The following is a 15,433-nucleotide window of genomic DNA, read 5'->3' on the forward strand; positions in this document are numbered from 1 at the left end:
CTCTTCCTCGACCCAATATCTGTTTGTCTTCACTTGTACTAGTTTGTCCTCGGGTCATCTAACGTCCTCGGGCACGTCCTACGGCCCAATGCCTATATTTGGGCCCTTCATCCCTATAATAGCCATTAAGAAGGAGGCCACAATAGTAATTTATAAAAATATTGTAAAATAATTGAAAAATGCTATATTCTGAACATTTTCACAATAAATTATATGTGGTAAGTTGTTACGAGTTGTTATGATGGAATAGAAAAGTAATTTTAGTAATAAATTTAAATTAACAATTAATCATTTATAATTTTTTGTGAAAATATTATGAAAATGTTGTGCTAAAATATTGTGAGATTTTGCTAAATCCTTTTTCTTGTAAGACCACGTATCCCCCTCAGATCTGCAGGGGTGCCTCAGCCGACTGCTTTTGATTTTGTCCAGCTCAGCAAAGTCACCTCCGGGGAGAGGGTATATCTTGTACCCGGCATATATGCCGGTTACGTCACAAGGAGGTGGGACCCACACACTGTAGGGCCCACCTCCTTGTGAGTTTCCCGGCATATATGCCGGGTACAAGATATCCTAAATCCACCTCCGGGGGCCGCACATCAAAATATCTCAAATCCGATATGGCGCTTCTGGCATCTCCATTTTGTCCACGTCAGCAACCATGGACACCTCATCCTGATATTTCTTTTTCTTTTCTTTTGAAGTTGAAGAAAAAAGTCTTTCTTCATTTTTTTCAAAAAAATAAAAAAAGGGTCTCTCTGTGTTTTTTTCACACAGCTCCAGTTCTTTTCTTCAGAAGAAGAAAGCTTTTAATATTTTCTCTTCAAAATTATGATTTGATTTGATTTTTTTTTTTTTTTTCAAAAAAATCATTAAGCAAAGCAAAAGGGTGTTTTGTGCAATAATTTTTTTTTTTTTTTGCTGGATCGAAGAACTCGATAATGGCAATTGATGAAGCTCTAGAGGTGATTAACTTTTATGCATGTTTAGTATACTTTTATGAAGTTTGAAGTTCAGCCTGTAAAATTTTCATGCTCTTTCTAATTTTATTGCTTTACTTGCTGAAGAAAGTGGTTCTGTATTGTAATTATTGCTTTGATAATTGTGGTTTAGTCATGACTCTTGTAATTCATGCATGGTAGATCTTTTTGTTTTATGAACATGTACATCTTTTTTGTTTGACTTAGGGTTTGGAACTGTTTTGTGTGTGTGTTTTTTTTTCAATTTGGGTATTGTTGATATTTAATCTCAGGGTAGTTCTTTGACTTTTGGTTAATTTTAGAGTTCAAAATTGTCTTTGTGCTAAGCTGAAGATTGAGCTTTTTGTGTAGTCATCTTAATCATAGACTATGTACAAAGTTCATAAAGTTTGTATTTTGGTTAAAATTTATTATGAAGGTTGCAATAGTTTATCTTATATGATGTTCTGATCTGGCAGGGGTCCATGGTGAAAGCAGCTTTTTGGGTTTCAAGGCATTTTTTTGTGGATTAAGAACATTCATTCTGATTCAGATTTGTATTTATTCAGTTATAAATTTGTTATTATGCATGTTGATTCGCCGTGTATAGTACTGATTTAATTGTGCTGGTATAAGTAGAACTTTGAAGGATCTGTATTTGCTGAGGTTGGGGTTCTTGAAGACAAAACTATGTGCTATTTCTTTAACGGATTGGAGAGAGTTTTTAACCGTTCAGAACTTGGGCTCTCTTCATCATCTGTCTTTCGGAATCTGATTGAAAGGAATAGTCCCGATGAGCATTGACGGTGATGATGGGGACAAAGAGTTGCGGGAACTAAATTCCTCTTTGCTAGATGGGAAGAAGACAGTCAAGGATGGGGTTGTGATGGGTGAGGAACAAGGTGTACTCAAGGAAGGAAAGTTGAAAAGTGATGGAATAGCCAAAGATGTGAAGGATGGGCAAGTGGGGGTTTTCCAAGTACATGCTGCTCCGCAAATGCCACAGCAACAGAGTCAAGGGTCAATGGTTTGTTGGGAGAGGTTTCTACATGTTAGATCACTTAAGGTTTTGCTTGTGGAAAATGATGATTGTACTCGCCATGTTGTTGCTGCACTGCTTCGCAATTGCGGTTATGAAGGTTAGGGACATTGTCTCGGAGACAGTAATGCTTAAATATCTAATTACACTTGGACAGTGGATGCTGCTGTGTTAGCCTACACTGTGATAGAAGTCTTTGAATTACACAGTTATATATCTTGAATTCCATTTATATACAAAGTAAGTTATTATCTGCTGCATAGGCTCAGAAGAATGGGTATGGGGTATTTGGGGAATAGTATATTGTGTGGTGAATGGTGATGTTTGACAAAATGCTTTATGTTTTTTTATAATCACCCTTTTTGTTATATTCCTGATGTGATATAGTTATTTTCTAAAAAGAAGAGAAGCTTCCTACAATCCGTAGGACAAGTACATGTATAGGCTCCTTTGTGCATATGTTGTTTCATTACTGAGCTTTTTAAAACGGAGTAAATTAATGTCCAATGTATCAAAGCTATCAATGTGGGCCTAAAAACATTTAGTAATTCTTCATGTAAATGGCAGGGATCTAAATCCAATTAAAGATGCTCCTCCCAATTTTCCAAATTTTCACAGATAATAAACCTCCCAAAAATGAGAATGATTGAATATGTTAGTTGAGGTTGTAAGAAGCTCTATTAAATGCTTTACTGCTTTCCTTCTGCGAATTATACCTTGTTATGAACCAGGAGCTGGTTTCAAATGATCATGCGTATCAACCTCTCAAATTTTCATGTTTTGTGTTGTGGACAACCTGGACTCAGCTTAGGCTGATAGAAGTAAGATGGACAGCTTCAAGCCACATTCTTGAGCCTAACATCAAGCCATGCCTGCCCTGGCCTGCAATAATACTTGCGGCTAAAATATTTCTTTGAATATTCAAAATAATAATACTATGTGTTCATTGCATCAAGATATTTGACATCGTTGGGAACTTCTCTGTGATGTCTTCTGAATACATGTATCACTTGTCCTTTTTCTTTTTTCTTTTTTCCCAATTTTCATTTGGGTATTATCAGTTACAGAGGCAGCAGATGTATTACAAGCATGGAAGATACTAGAAGATTTAAGAAATCATATTGATCTTGTCTTAACTGAGGTAGTCATGCCTTACTTATCTGGCATTGGTCTTTTATGCAAGATTATGAGCCACAAAACACGCCCGAACTTACCTGTGATTAGTAAGTAGATTTAGTGGCTAGTTTTATTAAAGTATGGTTGAATTCGTTATGACATCTATTCGATATATACTTTAACTGTGGCTTCTAATGAGATTTATGTGCAGTGATGTCATCCTATGCTTCAATGAGTTTAGTGTTTAAGTGCTTGTCCAAGGGTGCTGTTGACTTTCTAGTCAAGCCTATACGAAAGAATGAGCTTAAGAACCTTTGGCAGCATGTTTGGAGGAGATGTCAAAGTGTGAGTTGTTGTAACTTTCTATTTCAGATACCAGGCTTTCTGCCATGAATCAATTTAGGTGTGCTACCCAATTATCTGTTTGTAGACATACAAAATAAATTCTTTTGCTTTACTAATCTGTCTCCATGTCCAGTCACCTGTAGGCAAGAACATTTTTCTTTTCATGATTGATGTCATGTAGCACTAATTTCAGCTGGGATATTATATTTCTATGGTATTCACTGTCTTATTTCAATTTCTTAGAAAACAATCTCAGATTAAAATCTAAATTTTCATTATATTGATCAATGAATAATATCTAAACTAATTCAATCTGAGATCTCATATTCATTGCTTATTCCCAGTCTAGTGGCAGTGGGAGTGAGAGTGGCTCACAGAATCAAAGTTCTGGAAAATCAAGAAGTGTTGAAAAGTGCAAAAACAACTCTTGCTGCAATGATGAGGATGATAGTGAGAGTATTGGTTTAGATGTTGGAGGTGGAAGTGACATTGGGAGTGGCACTCAGGTATTGCAGATTCTTTATAATTAAATTCCAAGATTTTGTGTGGTGCATAACCTGTTAATAAAATTTATTGCAAATGAAACTCCAGAAGATGATAATACTCCTTGCAAGCTGTAAATGGGCTTAAAAATAAAATTCTTTACTTTGACTTTATGCAATAGGCGTGACTGGAGAATATTAGCAGGAATTTGAGTTAATTTTTCCTTAATTGCACTTATTGCTGTTTTATATTTTCAAGAATTTATGAAAGGATTGGCTAGCTTACAAAATCACGTGTACTCCCCGACTTTCCAGTGACTTAATTTTGGGGAATCTTTTTAGCTATCAACAACTATGGTTATCTTTATTAAATTTTTATACATGTTTAGTACGAAAACTGTGATTTGCAATAAGTTGAAGAGTAAGATTCCAGGGGTTATTTGTAAGCTGGATATTGAGAAAGCCTATGATCATGTGAATTGGGAGGGTTTTCTAGATTTGCTAAAGAGAATGGGATTCGGGGTGAAGTGGTGTAGGTGGATCCGTACTTGCATATCTATAGCTCAGTTCTCTGTTTTGGTGAATGGGTCTCTAGCTGATTTTTTTGAAAGCTCGAGGGGGCTGAGACAAAGGACCCCCTATCTCCTATGTTGTTTCTGGTTATGATGGAGGTTTTCAGTAGGATAATGCAAAGAGTTGAAGGCATGGTTTTAAAAACTAGTACGGTGAAAGAATCGGAAAAGGGACTGGTTACCAGTTTTTTGGTCGAACCAAGGTCTGACTGGCGGTCGAACCAGTGACGTAATAAATTATTTAATTAATAATTAAAAATATATATATATATATATATATATATATAAGTTTTTTAACTAAGAATATTCAAGTTAAACTATATATATAATTTAAAAAATAATCTGAGTTTAGTTTTTGTGTATTAAATTTAGGAAATAAAAATAACAAAATCCACAACCAATATATAAAATTTTATAACTATGAAGAATCAAATTAACAATGTATATGTATATTTATTATTATTATATATTTAATACTTTTATATATATATATACTAACTACTATACCTGCTTTGATAAAAAAAAAATCTTCATACTATTTTTAAAATATCTTATGAATATATACTAACTACTGTGTACTGACATGTCATGCCCCCCCCCCCCCCCCCTTTTTACCCTTCCCTTACCTTTGTTGAGTTTTCTTGTAAAAGTTTGCTCCTTTAAGAACTTGGAACATGGCTCTAGGAGGTGTGAGTCAGAAAAGACATAGAAAAAAAAAAAACAAAAACAATAAAAGTGATTCACCTACCCTTTCTTTTCATTAATACTTCACCTACCCATTCTTTTAAACTTTCATTTCACCTTTCAAACTTAGTCCCATTTGAAAGCTAAAGCCATTCTTCTCTTTTGTTTTAACTTTGAAGTCTCTTACATTATAGTCTCAACACTCTCACTCTTTCGGTCTCAAAGTATTTTTGCTACAAAATAAAAAATTTCAGAAAATTGATGCTGCCAAGGTAATTCATATTTACCTAAAAAAAAAAAAAATCAAGAATCACATTTTAATCTTTAGTTCTTTACCTCTCTCTTTTCATTGAGTTTTTCTTCCTTCCCATAGTTTTGGATCATCATTCTTATGGATTTTAGGCTGGATTTGAAGGGAAAAAAAAGTGTAGTTTTAGTTTTCAACACAACCAATCAATAACCGGTTCAACCATACTGGTTCCCGGTTTTACGGTTGAACCGGCCTGTTCTCAAGTATTTTCGGATTTTTGGTGTTTTCCGGTTTTTAGTCATAACCAGACCGGATTTGTGGCCGATTCCCGGTTTTTAAAACCATAATGAAGGTGCTAGTTTACTTTGTGGTTTTAGGGCTGATGGTAGGCAGGGTGGAGGAGAATGTGTCTCACATCTTTTGCTTGCGGATGATACAATTCTGTTTTTTGATGCAGATGTGGAGCAGATTCTACACGTTCGGATGCCTCTTCTTTGTTTCTAGGCTGTGACAGGATTAAAGGTTAATGTTTTGAAGACTGAGATGGTTCCCGTTGGGGAGGTTCATAATTTGCATGTCTTGGCAGAGATTTTGGATTGGAGGATTGGGACTTTGCCTATGACCTATCTTGGTATGCCATTGGGGGGCTTCCCACAAGTCTCCTACTATTTAGAATCTTATCTCAGAGAAAATTAAGCATAAGTTGGCTGGGTGGAAGAAGTTGTATTTGTCAAAAGGTGGAAGATTGACATTGCTTAAGAGTACATTATCTAGCCTTCTCACCTACTTTTTATCTCTTTTTACTATCCCTACGCATGTGGCCAATAAAATTTAGAAGTTGCAAAGGGATTTCTTGTGGGGGGTTCCAAAACACATTTAGTGCGGTGGGATAAGGTGTGTGCACCTATGGAAAATGGTGGTTAGGAGTAAGGAAATTAACTACTTTTAATAAAGCCTTACTAGGGAAATGGTTATGGCGGTTTGGGGTTGAGGAGACAAGGCTTTGGAGAAGGGTTGTAGCTTTGAAGTTTGGGGAAGAGTGGAGGAGATGGACTTCTAAGCTAGGTAGAGGTGTGGTTTGTGGAGAAGTATCCGAATGGGTTGGGAGGGTTTTAGCAAAAATGTTCCGTTTGAGGTAGGCGTGGGGGATAAAGTGAAGTTTTGAACAGATCGGTGGTGTGGGGATTCACCACTCCAGTTGACCTTTCCGGTTGTGTTTGGGATTGCTTCCAATAAAGAAGCCTTTGTGGCATTTTCTCTTGAACCGTTGCGGATAGAGGAATGGAGAAGTTGGGATGTTTGTTTCATTCAAAGACCAAATGATTTGGAGATGGGTATTGTGGATGAATTTTTTTGTACTTTGAGCTCTAATTTACCTCAAACTGAGAATGGAGACCGTATGAGATGGAAATTGACGAAGAATGGAGATTTTGATATCCGCTCATGTTACAATAAGTTATGAGGTCCTTTGCTCATTATTTTTCCTTGGAAAGGTATTTGGAGGGTTAAGGCTCCTTGGCGTGTTTCTTTCTTTGTTTGGACCGCAGTTTGGGTTAAGATTCTTACAAGTGAAAATCTACTGGGTAGCGGTTTTGATTTTGTTGACTGATGCATTATGTGTTGGTGTAATGAGAGACGGTGGATCACCTGCTACTTCGTTGTGGAAAGGCTTATCAGTTGTGGAGTTCGGTTTTTAGATCTTTTGGGATTTCATGGGTCTTGCCAAGATCGGTTTTTGGTTGATGGAATTGGTTTGGAAAGCACTCGTCTAGTATTTGGAATTTAGTTCCATTGTGCTTAATGTGGTGTATTTGGAGGGAGCGAAATTGGCAGACGTTTGAGGACATGGAAAGCTCCAACAACCAGCTGCTTGCTTCTTTTAGCATCTCCCTTTTTGGCTGATCTAGGGCTTGGAGACTCACCTCTAGTGATTCTCTCCATGTGCTCCTTAGTTCTCTCATTTGTAATTAGTATTTTCTTTGTTTTTTTTAATCCTCTTTCTATAATCTTTGATCTGCCTTATGCCTTTTTGCATGAGGTAGCTTTTTGTTTATACATCTTTATTACTTATCAAAAAAGAAAAAAAAGAAAAAGAAAAAGAAAAAACTGTGATTCAAGCAAACCAACAAAGCATAAATTTGTTCCGGCACATAAATAATTTCCCCCTACCTTGTAAAATCTCCTAGTTATTTGCTTCTTTTGTTCTTTCAGAGAGCCAAATCAAGTTTTGTTAAAACTTGTCACATATTCCTAGTACTTAAAAATCATTTTATTTTTATTTTTTATAGACGAAGAAATCATCAGCGGAAAAAAAAAAAAAAAAATCCTTAAAAATCCAAAAATCAAGTCCTCTAATAATTATGTTTACCAATTAGGAGATAAACCTAAGGTTGCCTAACAAGCACCTCTCCTAGATATGCAGAAGCGAGAGCCTTGTTCATTGAGTATAACCTTTAATTATAATCTCTCTATCTTAGTTTAAGTGTGCGTTTGGAATGCACGTTGAACATGCATTTCTGCATTTTGCTGAAAAATGGAGGGTCCCGTGCACTGTTCATGAGACCCACAAGTAGGAATGCAGCAAAAAAACCTTTAAAACTGAGTCCCACACGGCACTATTCACATTTAAAAATTATTTTACTACAATGTTTTCAGTTTTCAGTATTCAGCAATAAGCGGTATCCAAACAGACCCTAAATGTCTTAATTTTGATTTGGAAATATCCCAAAATACATGTTCACTTTTTAAATATAAAAGTTCTTGCCTTTTCAATCTCCAATATTACCCTCACCTTTTTCTCAAAAAGCAAAAAAAATTATTATTTATTATAATTTATGCAACTTCTGACATAAATTAAAAATAGTTTAGGTAGATTACTATATTTTTATTTTGTTATTAATAATCATGCTATTTAAAACTAAGATGTATAAATTGGGATAGAGGGAGTAAAATATAAACAACATTACATATGATGTGACTGTGCTATTTCAAGCTTACTGATGTTTCACTTATAAATTTGCATGTTTAAGTTAACGTTGATGATGCAACTCCTTTCCTGGTCTTGTGTTCCATTAAACGCTAGTCAAAAGTTATTATACATGGAAGTTATTACAATGATTCTTAGTTTTGATATTTTCCAAACAATCAATCTCTGATGGCCTTTTGGATAAGTTCATACTCTTGCTGATATCTTTGTCATTGGATTGTGTTCATCACAAATTAAATGAACTTCAACATAGCACCAATTATGAGCCAAAGCCAAAACTGAACCCCGAACCAACTGTGTGCCTATTAAAGAAGTCATATCCGGTCGACATCAATAGGACTGTCCTATTTTTAACTGCTAGATTCATATTGTTTTGGTACTGAAATCTAAATATTATGCATATGCATTTAATTACATCTACAGAAACATTTAAACACCGAGCATATCTATGACAGACTAAAGCTATGCAAAGATGCATCTAGGAAGAAATGATGATATTATGTGTCAATTACTTGATAAATCTCACTTATATTATGGCATGCTAATCACAAATCCATCCACATACATCTTTGTTAAAAAATCTGTGAAAGACCTGGACTCCTAGATAAGTACAAGAATAGTATCATTCTGTTATTATTTTGTAGAGCTCTTGGACAAAAAGAGCTGTAGAAGTTGATAGTCCTCAACCAGATTCTCCATATGATCAAATGGTGGAGTGTCCTGATAGTACTTGTGCCCAAGTTGATAGTACTTGTGCCCAAGATGTCCGCTCAAATGCTGAAACATCCGGTAACAAATTGGTTCCTGTGGCCAAAACAAGGAAGCTCCAAAAAAAGAAGGAAGAATGTGGTATACCTGAAGGTATTCTAGATCTCTAATAAGGCTTTGTTGAGAGGTGTTTAGTAAATATATCTTCCTCGTTTATTCCTTCATGAAACAAATTGTATCTCATTTTCTTATTTCAGACAATGCTCCAACTGCTAACAGCTTGGAAATGGGCGTGCCTAGAAATCTAGGTATACAACTTGAGTTCCTGAGGAATGATCTGCTCGAGCCAAGCTCTAGTAAATTGACTGAGCAAATTAGTAAGGAACAGCTAAACCTCAATTGTGAGAGTCCATCCATCAAGCTAAAGAACGAACATGCTACTCTGAAAGGTGATGTTACCATTTCTACTCAGTCTCAGATGGACAGCATGGAGTTTGAAGCTCAAAATAGAAATTCCAAGATCTCTGACATCAACAATAAAGCCAATAATGATACAGAAGAACTTCCATCTCTTGAGCTCAGTTTAAAGAGACCTCGAGTAGTAAAAGACACAGGGACAGAAGTTCAAGATGACCGATATATTTTGAGGCACTCAGACCTTTCAGCCTTCTCAAGGTATGAGGGAAACAGGAGGAAATTTCCCATTGTTATAATGGAATATGAATAAAATCTTTTAATAGTTTCCACGATTTATGTGTTGATGTGTTACCTATGTCTATGCAGGTACAAAGCTGTCTCAAATACTAACAAGGCTCATCCGAGAAACGTTGGAAGCAGCTCTCCACATGGTATAGGCTTAGATGTTACCATGAAAGAATCGTTGCATGATATTCAATTCCATTCAAGTGGCAATCCTCCCAATCAGTTCTCAAATGTGGGTAGCAATAACATTGATATGGGCTCTGCAATTAATACTTCTTTTGCCAAGTCACTAATAAAAAAGTCATCTATATTAAGCTCGGTCAAACATTTGCACCCATCTGATTTCCATTCCATAAAAGAGTGCCCGATATATGCTCCTACAGCAGTGCTGGTTCCATCAAAAGGCACACACAAGGAGATCCAAAATGAGCACCTTTATCACCATAAGAATCACCACCACCATCTTGTGCACAACATGCAACAACAGTGGCCACCTGACCACAGTGACTTGTCCTTGAAGAAAATGGCTGCAGCTGCTCCACACTGTGGCTCATCCAATGTGTTGGGTGGGCCTGAAGGTAACACTGTCAACTATGATGTTGATGGAAGTTCCTTGAGCAATGGACAAAATGGAAGCAGCTTAGCAGTTGAAGCTGAAGGGACAGACTTAGAAAGTGATGGTGGAATTTCTGGGAACAGTGGCAGGGGAGGTCCTAGTGGGAGTGGAAACACAGTAGGCCACAACAAATTTGAACAGAGAGAAGCTGCCTTGACTAAGTTTCATTGGAAGAGAAAAGAGAGATGTTTCCAGAAAAAGGTAATTGATATTCTTGCATTTTTCTGAAGCTAGGTGTTGTGGACATTTCTTTTCTCTTTGCTTGTACTGAGTTCTTCTCTCTTTTTTGATCTCCCCCTTAAGGGATGTTTTTTTGATAACCCCCCTTAAAGGATGTGTTCCAATTTTTTTTTTCTTTTCTTTTTTGCTGAATGTTGAACTGAATTCTTCTTCTTCTTTTTTTTTTTTTTTTTTCCTTTTTTTTTTTTTTTTTTTTTTTGTATAAAGCATATTGATTGGGATTGGGGCACTCATTGGGTGCATTCTTTGGAGTTTCACATTTCTCGCTCTATTGTGGTTTCTTTTGAAGGGTAAAAGTGGATGATAACAGTTCACAGAAAACAAATATGACTACAGAAGTGAGATTGAGAACCCATCAATAGTGCACTAAGCCACTAATGTGTTTGGGCATAAGACTGAGATGTGCACAACTAGTACAACTAGATTGTGCCAAGAAAACTATGTACCACTTATCAGTTCAGTGCATAATTTCCTGGCCTATTGACTTTCACACCCTAGCTATACTAAATCTAGGCACCCAGGATGTCTACATATACCAGATAAGGAGAGCAAAATAAGAAATAGAAACAGGGGAGAAACAAGATGTTCATCCACACTTGAAGCATCTTATTTATGCACAGGATCATTAAAAAAAAAAAAAAAAAAAAAGAGAGAGAGAGAAAACTTCAAATATATATTAATGGATTATAATTGTTACATCTACTCCATAACTAGAAAAATAAAACTTCAAATATTGGGAGTTCTTTTTATTGTTATGAACTGAATTATGATCATTGCATCCAATCCACAAGGAGTTCTTTCTTTGTTTGATTTGCTTCATATTGCTCATTATATTGAGAGTAGAGAACCCTTACATAAAAGAGTTGGCGCCTGAGGGTGAGTCCTAAGGATTCCATAATTGGGTTACTATGGGAGTGCCCTGCCTATAGATATGTGCATGCATGTTCACAAGTCTGATTTGGAGTGTTGTAATATGCTACACTTGTTTTATTTACGTTTGTAACTTTTGAACTTTCATAATGATTGATATGGGATGGGCTGATGGTCGGGGGGAGGGGAGAAGCAAAGTTGTATAAATTTATATATTTCACATTTTTATAGACACCAATTTGGATCTATTAATATTGATTGATTTGTTGGACATATTTGATCATAATTAATGCTGGATGTTGAGACTTTTTAGGATTTATTCTCTTTTATTTTTTCAATGTAATTGATGACAAGTTATTTCCATTTCTAGTTAGGTTAGAAATTTTTTTCCTTTCCTTCAGTGATGTAGTCTGGGAGTCTTATTTAAAGGCCCCAGTTGCAATATTGTAATCAATTGATAATGGGTTAATGAAATTTAGGTTGGAAGTTTTCTTCCAATGCTTGGTGGTGATTCTTGGGCTCATTTTTTTATCTCGTGCTGGGTGGTGATTGTCAGCAACACTATGTAATGATTCCAAGTCAATCCTAGGCGGTGATTCCTAGGTCTTATCCTTTTATTTTGTTCTTCTTTTGTTTCCCAAACACAAGTCCCCCTCTTAGAGTTTGTCGTCCCCTATCAAATTTTTCATTGGAGCAAACCTTGATCTAATCTAAGAAAGGCACCATAACCACTACCCTTCTTAATGAACGATTGCCATCCTCACTGGCACAGCCTATCATGGCACCTCCAAAACCTCAAATCCTAAAGCCCGCTCAAATCAAAATTCCCAACAATTTATTAAAAAAATAGGGTAAAATACCCCCATCTTAGACAACCTAATCTCATTGCTACTAACAACAAAATGGAAAGACCCATCCAAAACCCAACCCAAAAACACCCAAACCAAGACCCTATTTGACACAAACCCCTGGTTTAGATTCCCTCTAGTCAGGAACCAAAAAGCTAGGCTGAATCCTCTACCAACCTAAATTTATCCTACCATCAATAAAAGCCTCAATTGAACCCTGACTAAGGCCGAAACCAACCCCAAACCACCAAAATTGAGCCCACCTAAATCACGCATAGCGAATTGAGATAGGCCTTAGGCTGAATCCTCTACCAACCTAAATTTATGCTACCATCAATAAAAGCCTCAATTGAACCCTGACTAAGGCCGAAACCAACCCCAAACCACCAAAATTGAGCCCACTGCTCCTGAAACACCAAATCATTGAAAGCCTAGCTGTAAAATGCGTCATTGCATCACCTCCGACCGCCACAATTCCCATAGTCATCGAAACTCCCTTCTCAATTCCTCCTTGACTTCTTTACAGGTCCCACCTAAATCACGCATAGCGAATTGAGATAGGCCTTAGGCTGAATCCTCTACCAACCTAAATTTATCCTACCATCAATAAAAGCCTCAATTGAACCCTGACTAAGGCCGAAACCAACCCCAAACCACCAAAATTGAGCCCACTGCTCCTGAAACACCAAATCATTGAAAGCCTAGCTGTAAAATGCGTCATTGCATCACCTCCGACCGCCACAATTCCCATAGTCATCGAAACTCCCTTCTCAATTCCTCCTTGACTTCTTTACAGGTCCCACCTAAATCACGCATAGCGAATTGAGATAGGCCTTAGGCTGAATCCTCTACCAACCTAAATTTATCCTACCATCAATAAAAGCCTCAATTGAACCCTGACTAAGGCCGAAACCAACCCCAAACCACCAAAATTGAGCCCACTGCTCCTGAAACACCAAATCATTGAAAGCCTAGCTGTAAAATGCGTCATTGCNAGTTATTCTTATTAGGTTGAAATTTATTTCCTTTCCTTCAATGGTGTAATTTGGGAGTTATATTTAAAGGCCCAAAATGCAGTATTATAAGCAGTTGTGATGGGTTAAATTTGGGTTGGAATTTTTCTTCCAGTGCTTGGTTGTGATTCCTAGGTTCTATTTTTCTACTTTCATCACTTGGCAGTGATTCCAAGAAAATACTAGGTGGTGATTCCTACGTCCTCCCCTTTATTTTGTTCTTCTTTTGTTTCCCAAACACAAGTTCTCTTAAAGTTTTTTGTTGTTCATCATACTTCTTTGATGTCTTCTAAGAATTAAGAATTATTATGGGTCTTAATTGATATCATGACTTGGACTTCATTCAATTTACACAAGGACTTGAACTTAGCCGACTTTTATTTCTGTTTCAATTTCAAATTAAAACGTTCTTTTTCTACTTGGTTTTGATGTTCAAGAAGACAAAGGACTACTAGCAGTCTACTAATAGTATTTTGTTATTTGTGAAAGAGAGCTCTTTGGGTGCATTTGGGTTTTCGATTTTGTTAGTCTTCTATCATATCTATATTTTATAGTGAAATTTTCTCCTCATTGTTGCCTATGGACGTAGATTTAAGGCAAAATCTTGTTAGTCCTTGGTGTTTTCTCTTGTATGTGCTTGTGTCTATTCTTCTTTCTAATTTTCATGATTTGTATTATTTTTTTGTGAGATCTTTCTCAAACCCATAATAATTTTCATAATCAATCTTGTTTGGGGAGTGCTTTGGGTGGCCCTTTCATGCAACAATTGGATCAACTATAGATTTTGCACCTCTTTCTTTTCTTAATCAGTTGTAACAGCAAAAGGAGTTTGCTCTTGTTTTCGAGCCTGTGTTTCAAACCAAATACCATTTCCCTCTCAGAAAAGGTTTGGTGTCTCCAAAATCCATCTCTTTTGGATCAATTGAACAAGCAAGATCATCATATCTTTATGCAGGTTCTCATTCAATACATACCATATGCTCCAGATTTTGGTATGCACACATCACACACACATGTTGGACAGAATTTAGATGGATGGAATTATTTCTTCTGGGGCAGTCTTCTGTGTCATGTACAGCCATCTGGCTTTCCTTAACTGGGAAAGGCAGTCATTCCTGTCTATAGAATTATACATTTAGATTTTTTTTTTTTTTTTTTTTTCCTTCTTATTTTTAGTTACTCTTGCAGCTCCTTTCATATATGAATATTTGCAGAGGAATTGGTTTAACTTGATTCTGTGGTTGGTTTTTCAGGTACAATACCAAAGCAGAAAGAGACATGCTGAACAGTGACCTCTCATTCAGAAACAATTTGTGCAGCAAACGGTGAATGAAAACACAAGCAAGACAACTAATGCCTAATGGTTAATTTAATGCTTTTCCTGTTTAGAAAAATAAAAATGCTTTTCCCATTATTGATTAACAATTAATTACAACTGTGACAAGCAGTCTACACTCAAGGATGGGAGGTCATTTAGGTAAATCTCGACTTTTTTTTTTTTTGGGCTTATTGCTGTGGACATTAATTGCTACTTCTAGAAGAGTGCTCTTACTTGCCTTCTGCAGGGAAAAGAGTCTTCTTTTGTGTGGTTCTATTATGGTTTCAATTGGGTATTTGGAAAACTTTTTACCCTTTACATTTCATTTTCAAAAGCTCTCCCTTGTTGACTGAATTATTGAGACTTCAGCCTGCCTCATTTCTTATAGAAAGTTAATTCATTTGTCAAGTTCCACATCAAATACAGATATATCTCATACAAGGTTAGTCAACATTGGATCCAGTATATGCGTTCAAGGAATGGAATGACACCAGCTCTTGAGCTATCGGCAGTGGCATGGTTGTCGTTTCATTGGTTGCATGATATTATAAATGAGAGAGAAGAAACACTAGTTAACTTGTTGGAATATTCATGTGTGAGAAGTGTGGTTAATTAAGTAGTATAGTTTCATTAGTTTAAACTTTTTGGGTTAAATAATGTCTTAGTTTGTTAAATCTTAAATGAG

General features: G+C 36.2%; 1 protein-coding gene across 1 annotated transcript; it reads left to right on the top strand.

Annotated features, from left to right (window-relative positions):
- The first annotated feature begins 602 nt into the window (after positions 1-602).
- LOC111993159 (two-component response regulator-like APRR7) lies at positions 603-15,156 on the top strand. The gene is made up of 9 exons (XM_065767661.1): positions 603-965; positions 1,439-2,098; positions 3,060-3,221; positions 3,314-3,459; positions 3,804-3,965; positions 9,078-9,294; positions 9,399-9,816; positions 9,925-10,660; positions 14,684-15,156. The coding sequence occupies exons 2-9, from the start codon at positions 1,753-1,755 to the stop codon at positions 14,720-14,722; spliced, it is 2,226 nt and encodes a 741-aa protein (XP_065623733.1). The 5' UTR covers positions 603-965; positions 1,439-1,752; the 3' UTR covers positions 14,723-15,156.
- Positions 15,157-15,433: the final 277 nt, after the last annotated feature.

The sequence above is a fragment of the Quercus suber genome, unplaced genomic scaffold, assembly GCF_002906115.3.
Source record: "Quercus suber isolate HL8 unplaced genomic scaffold, Cork oak 2.0 scaffold_833, whole genome shotgun sequence".
NCBI classification, from domain to species: Eukaryota; Viridiplantae; Streptophyta; class Magnoliopsida; order Fagales; family Fagaceae; genus Quercus; species Quercus suber.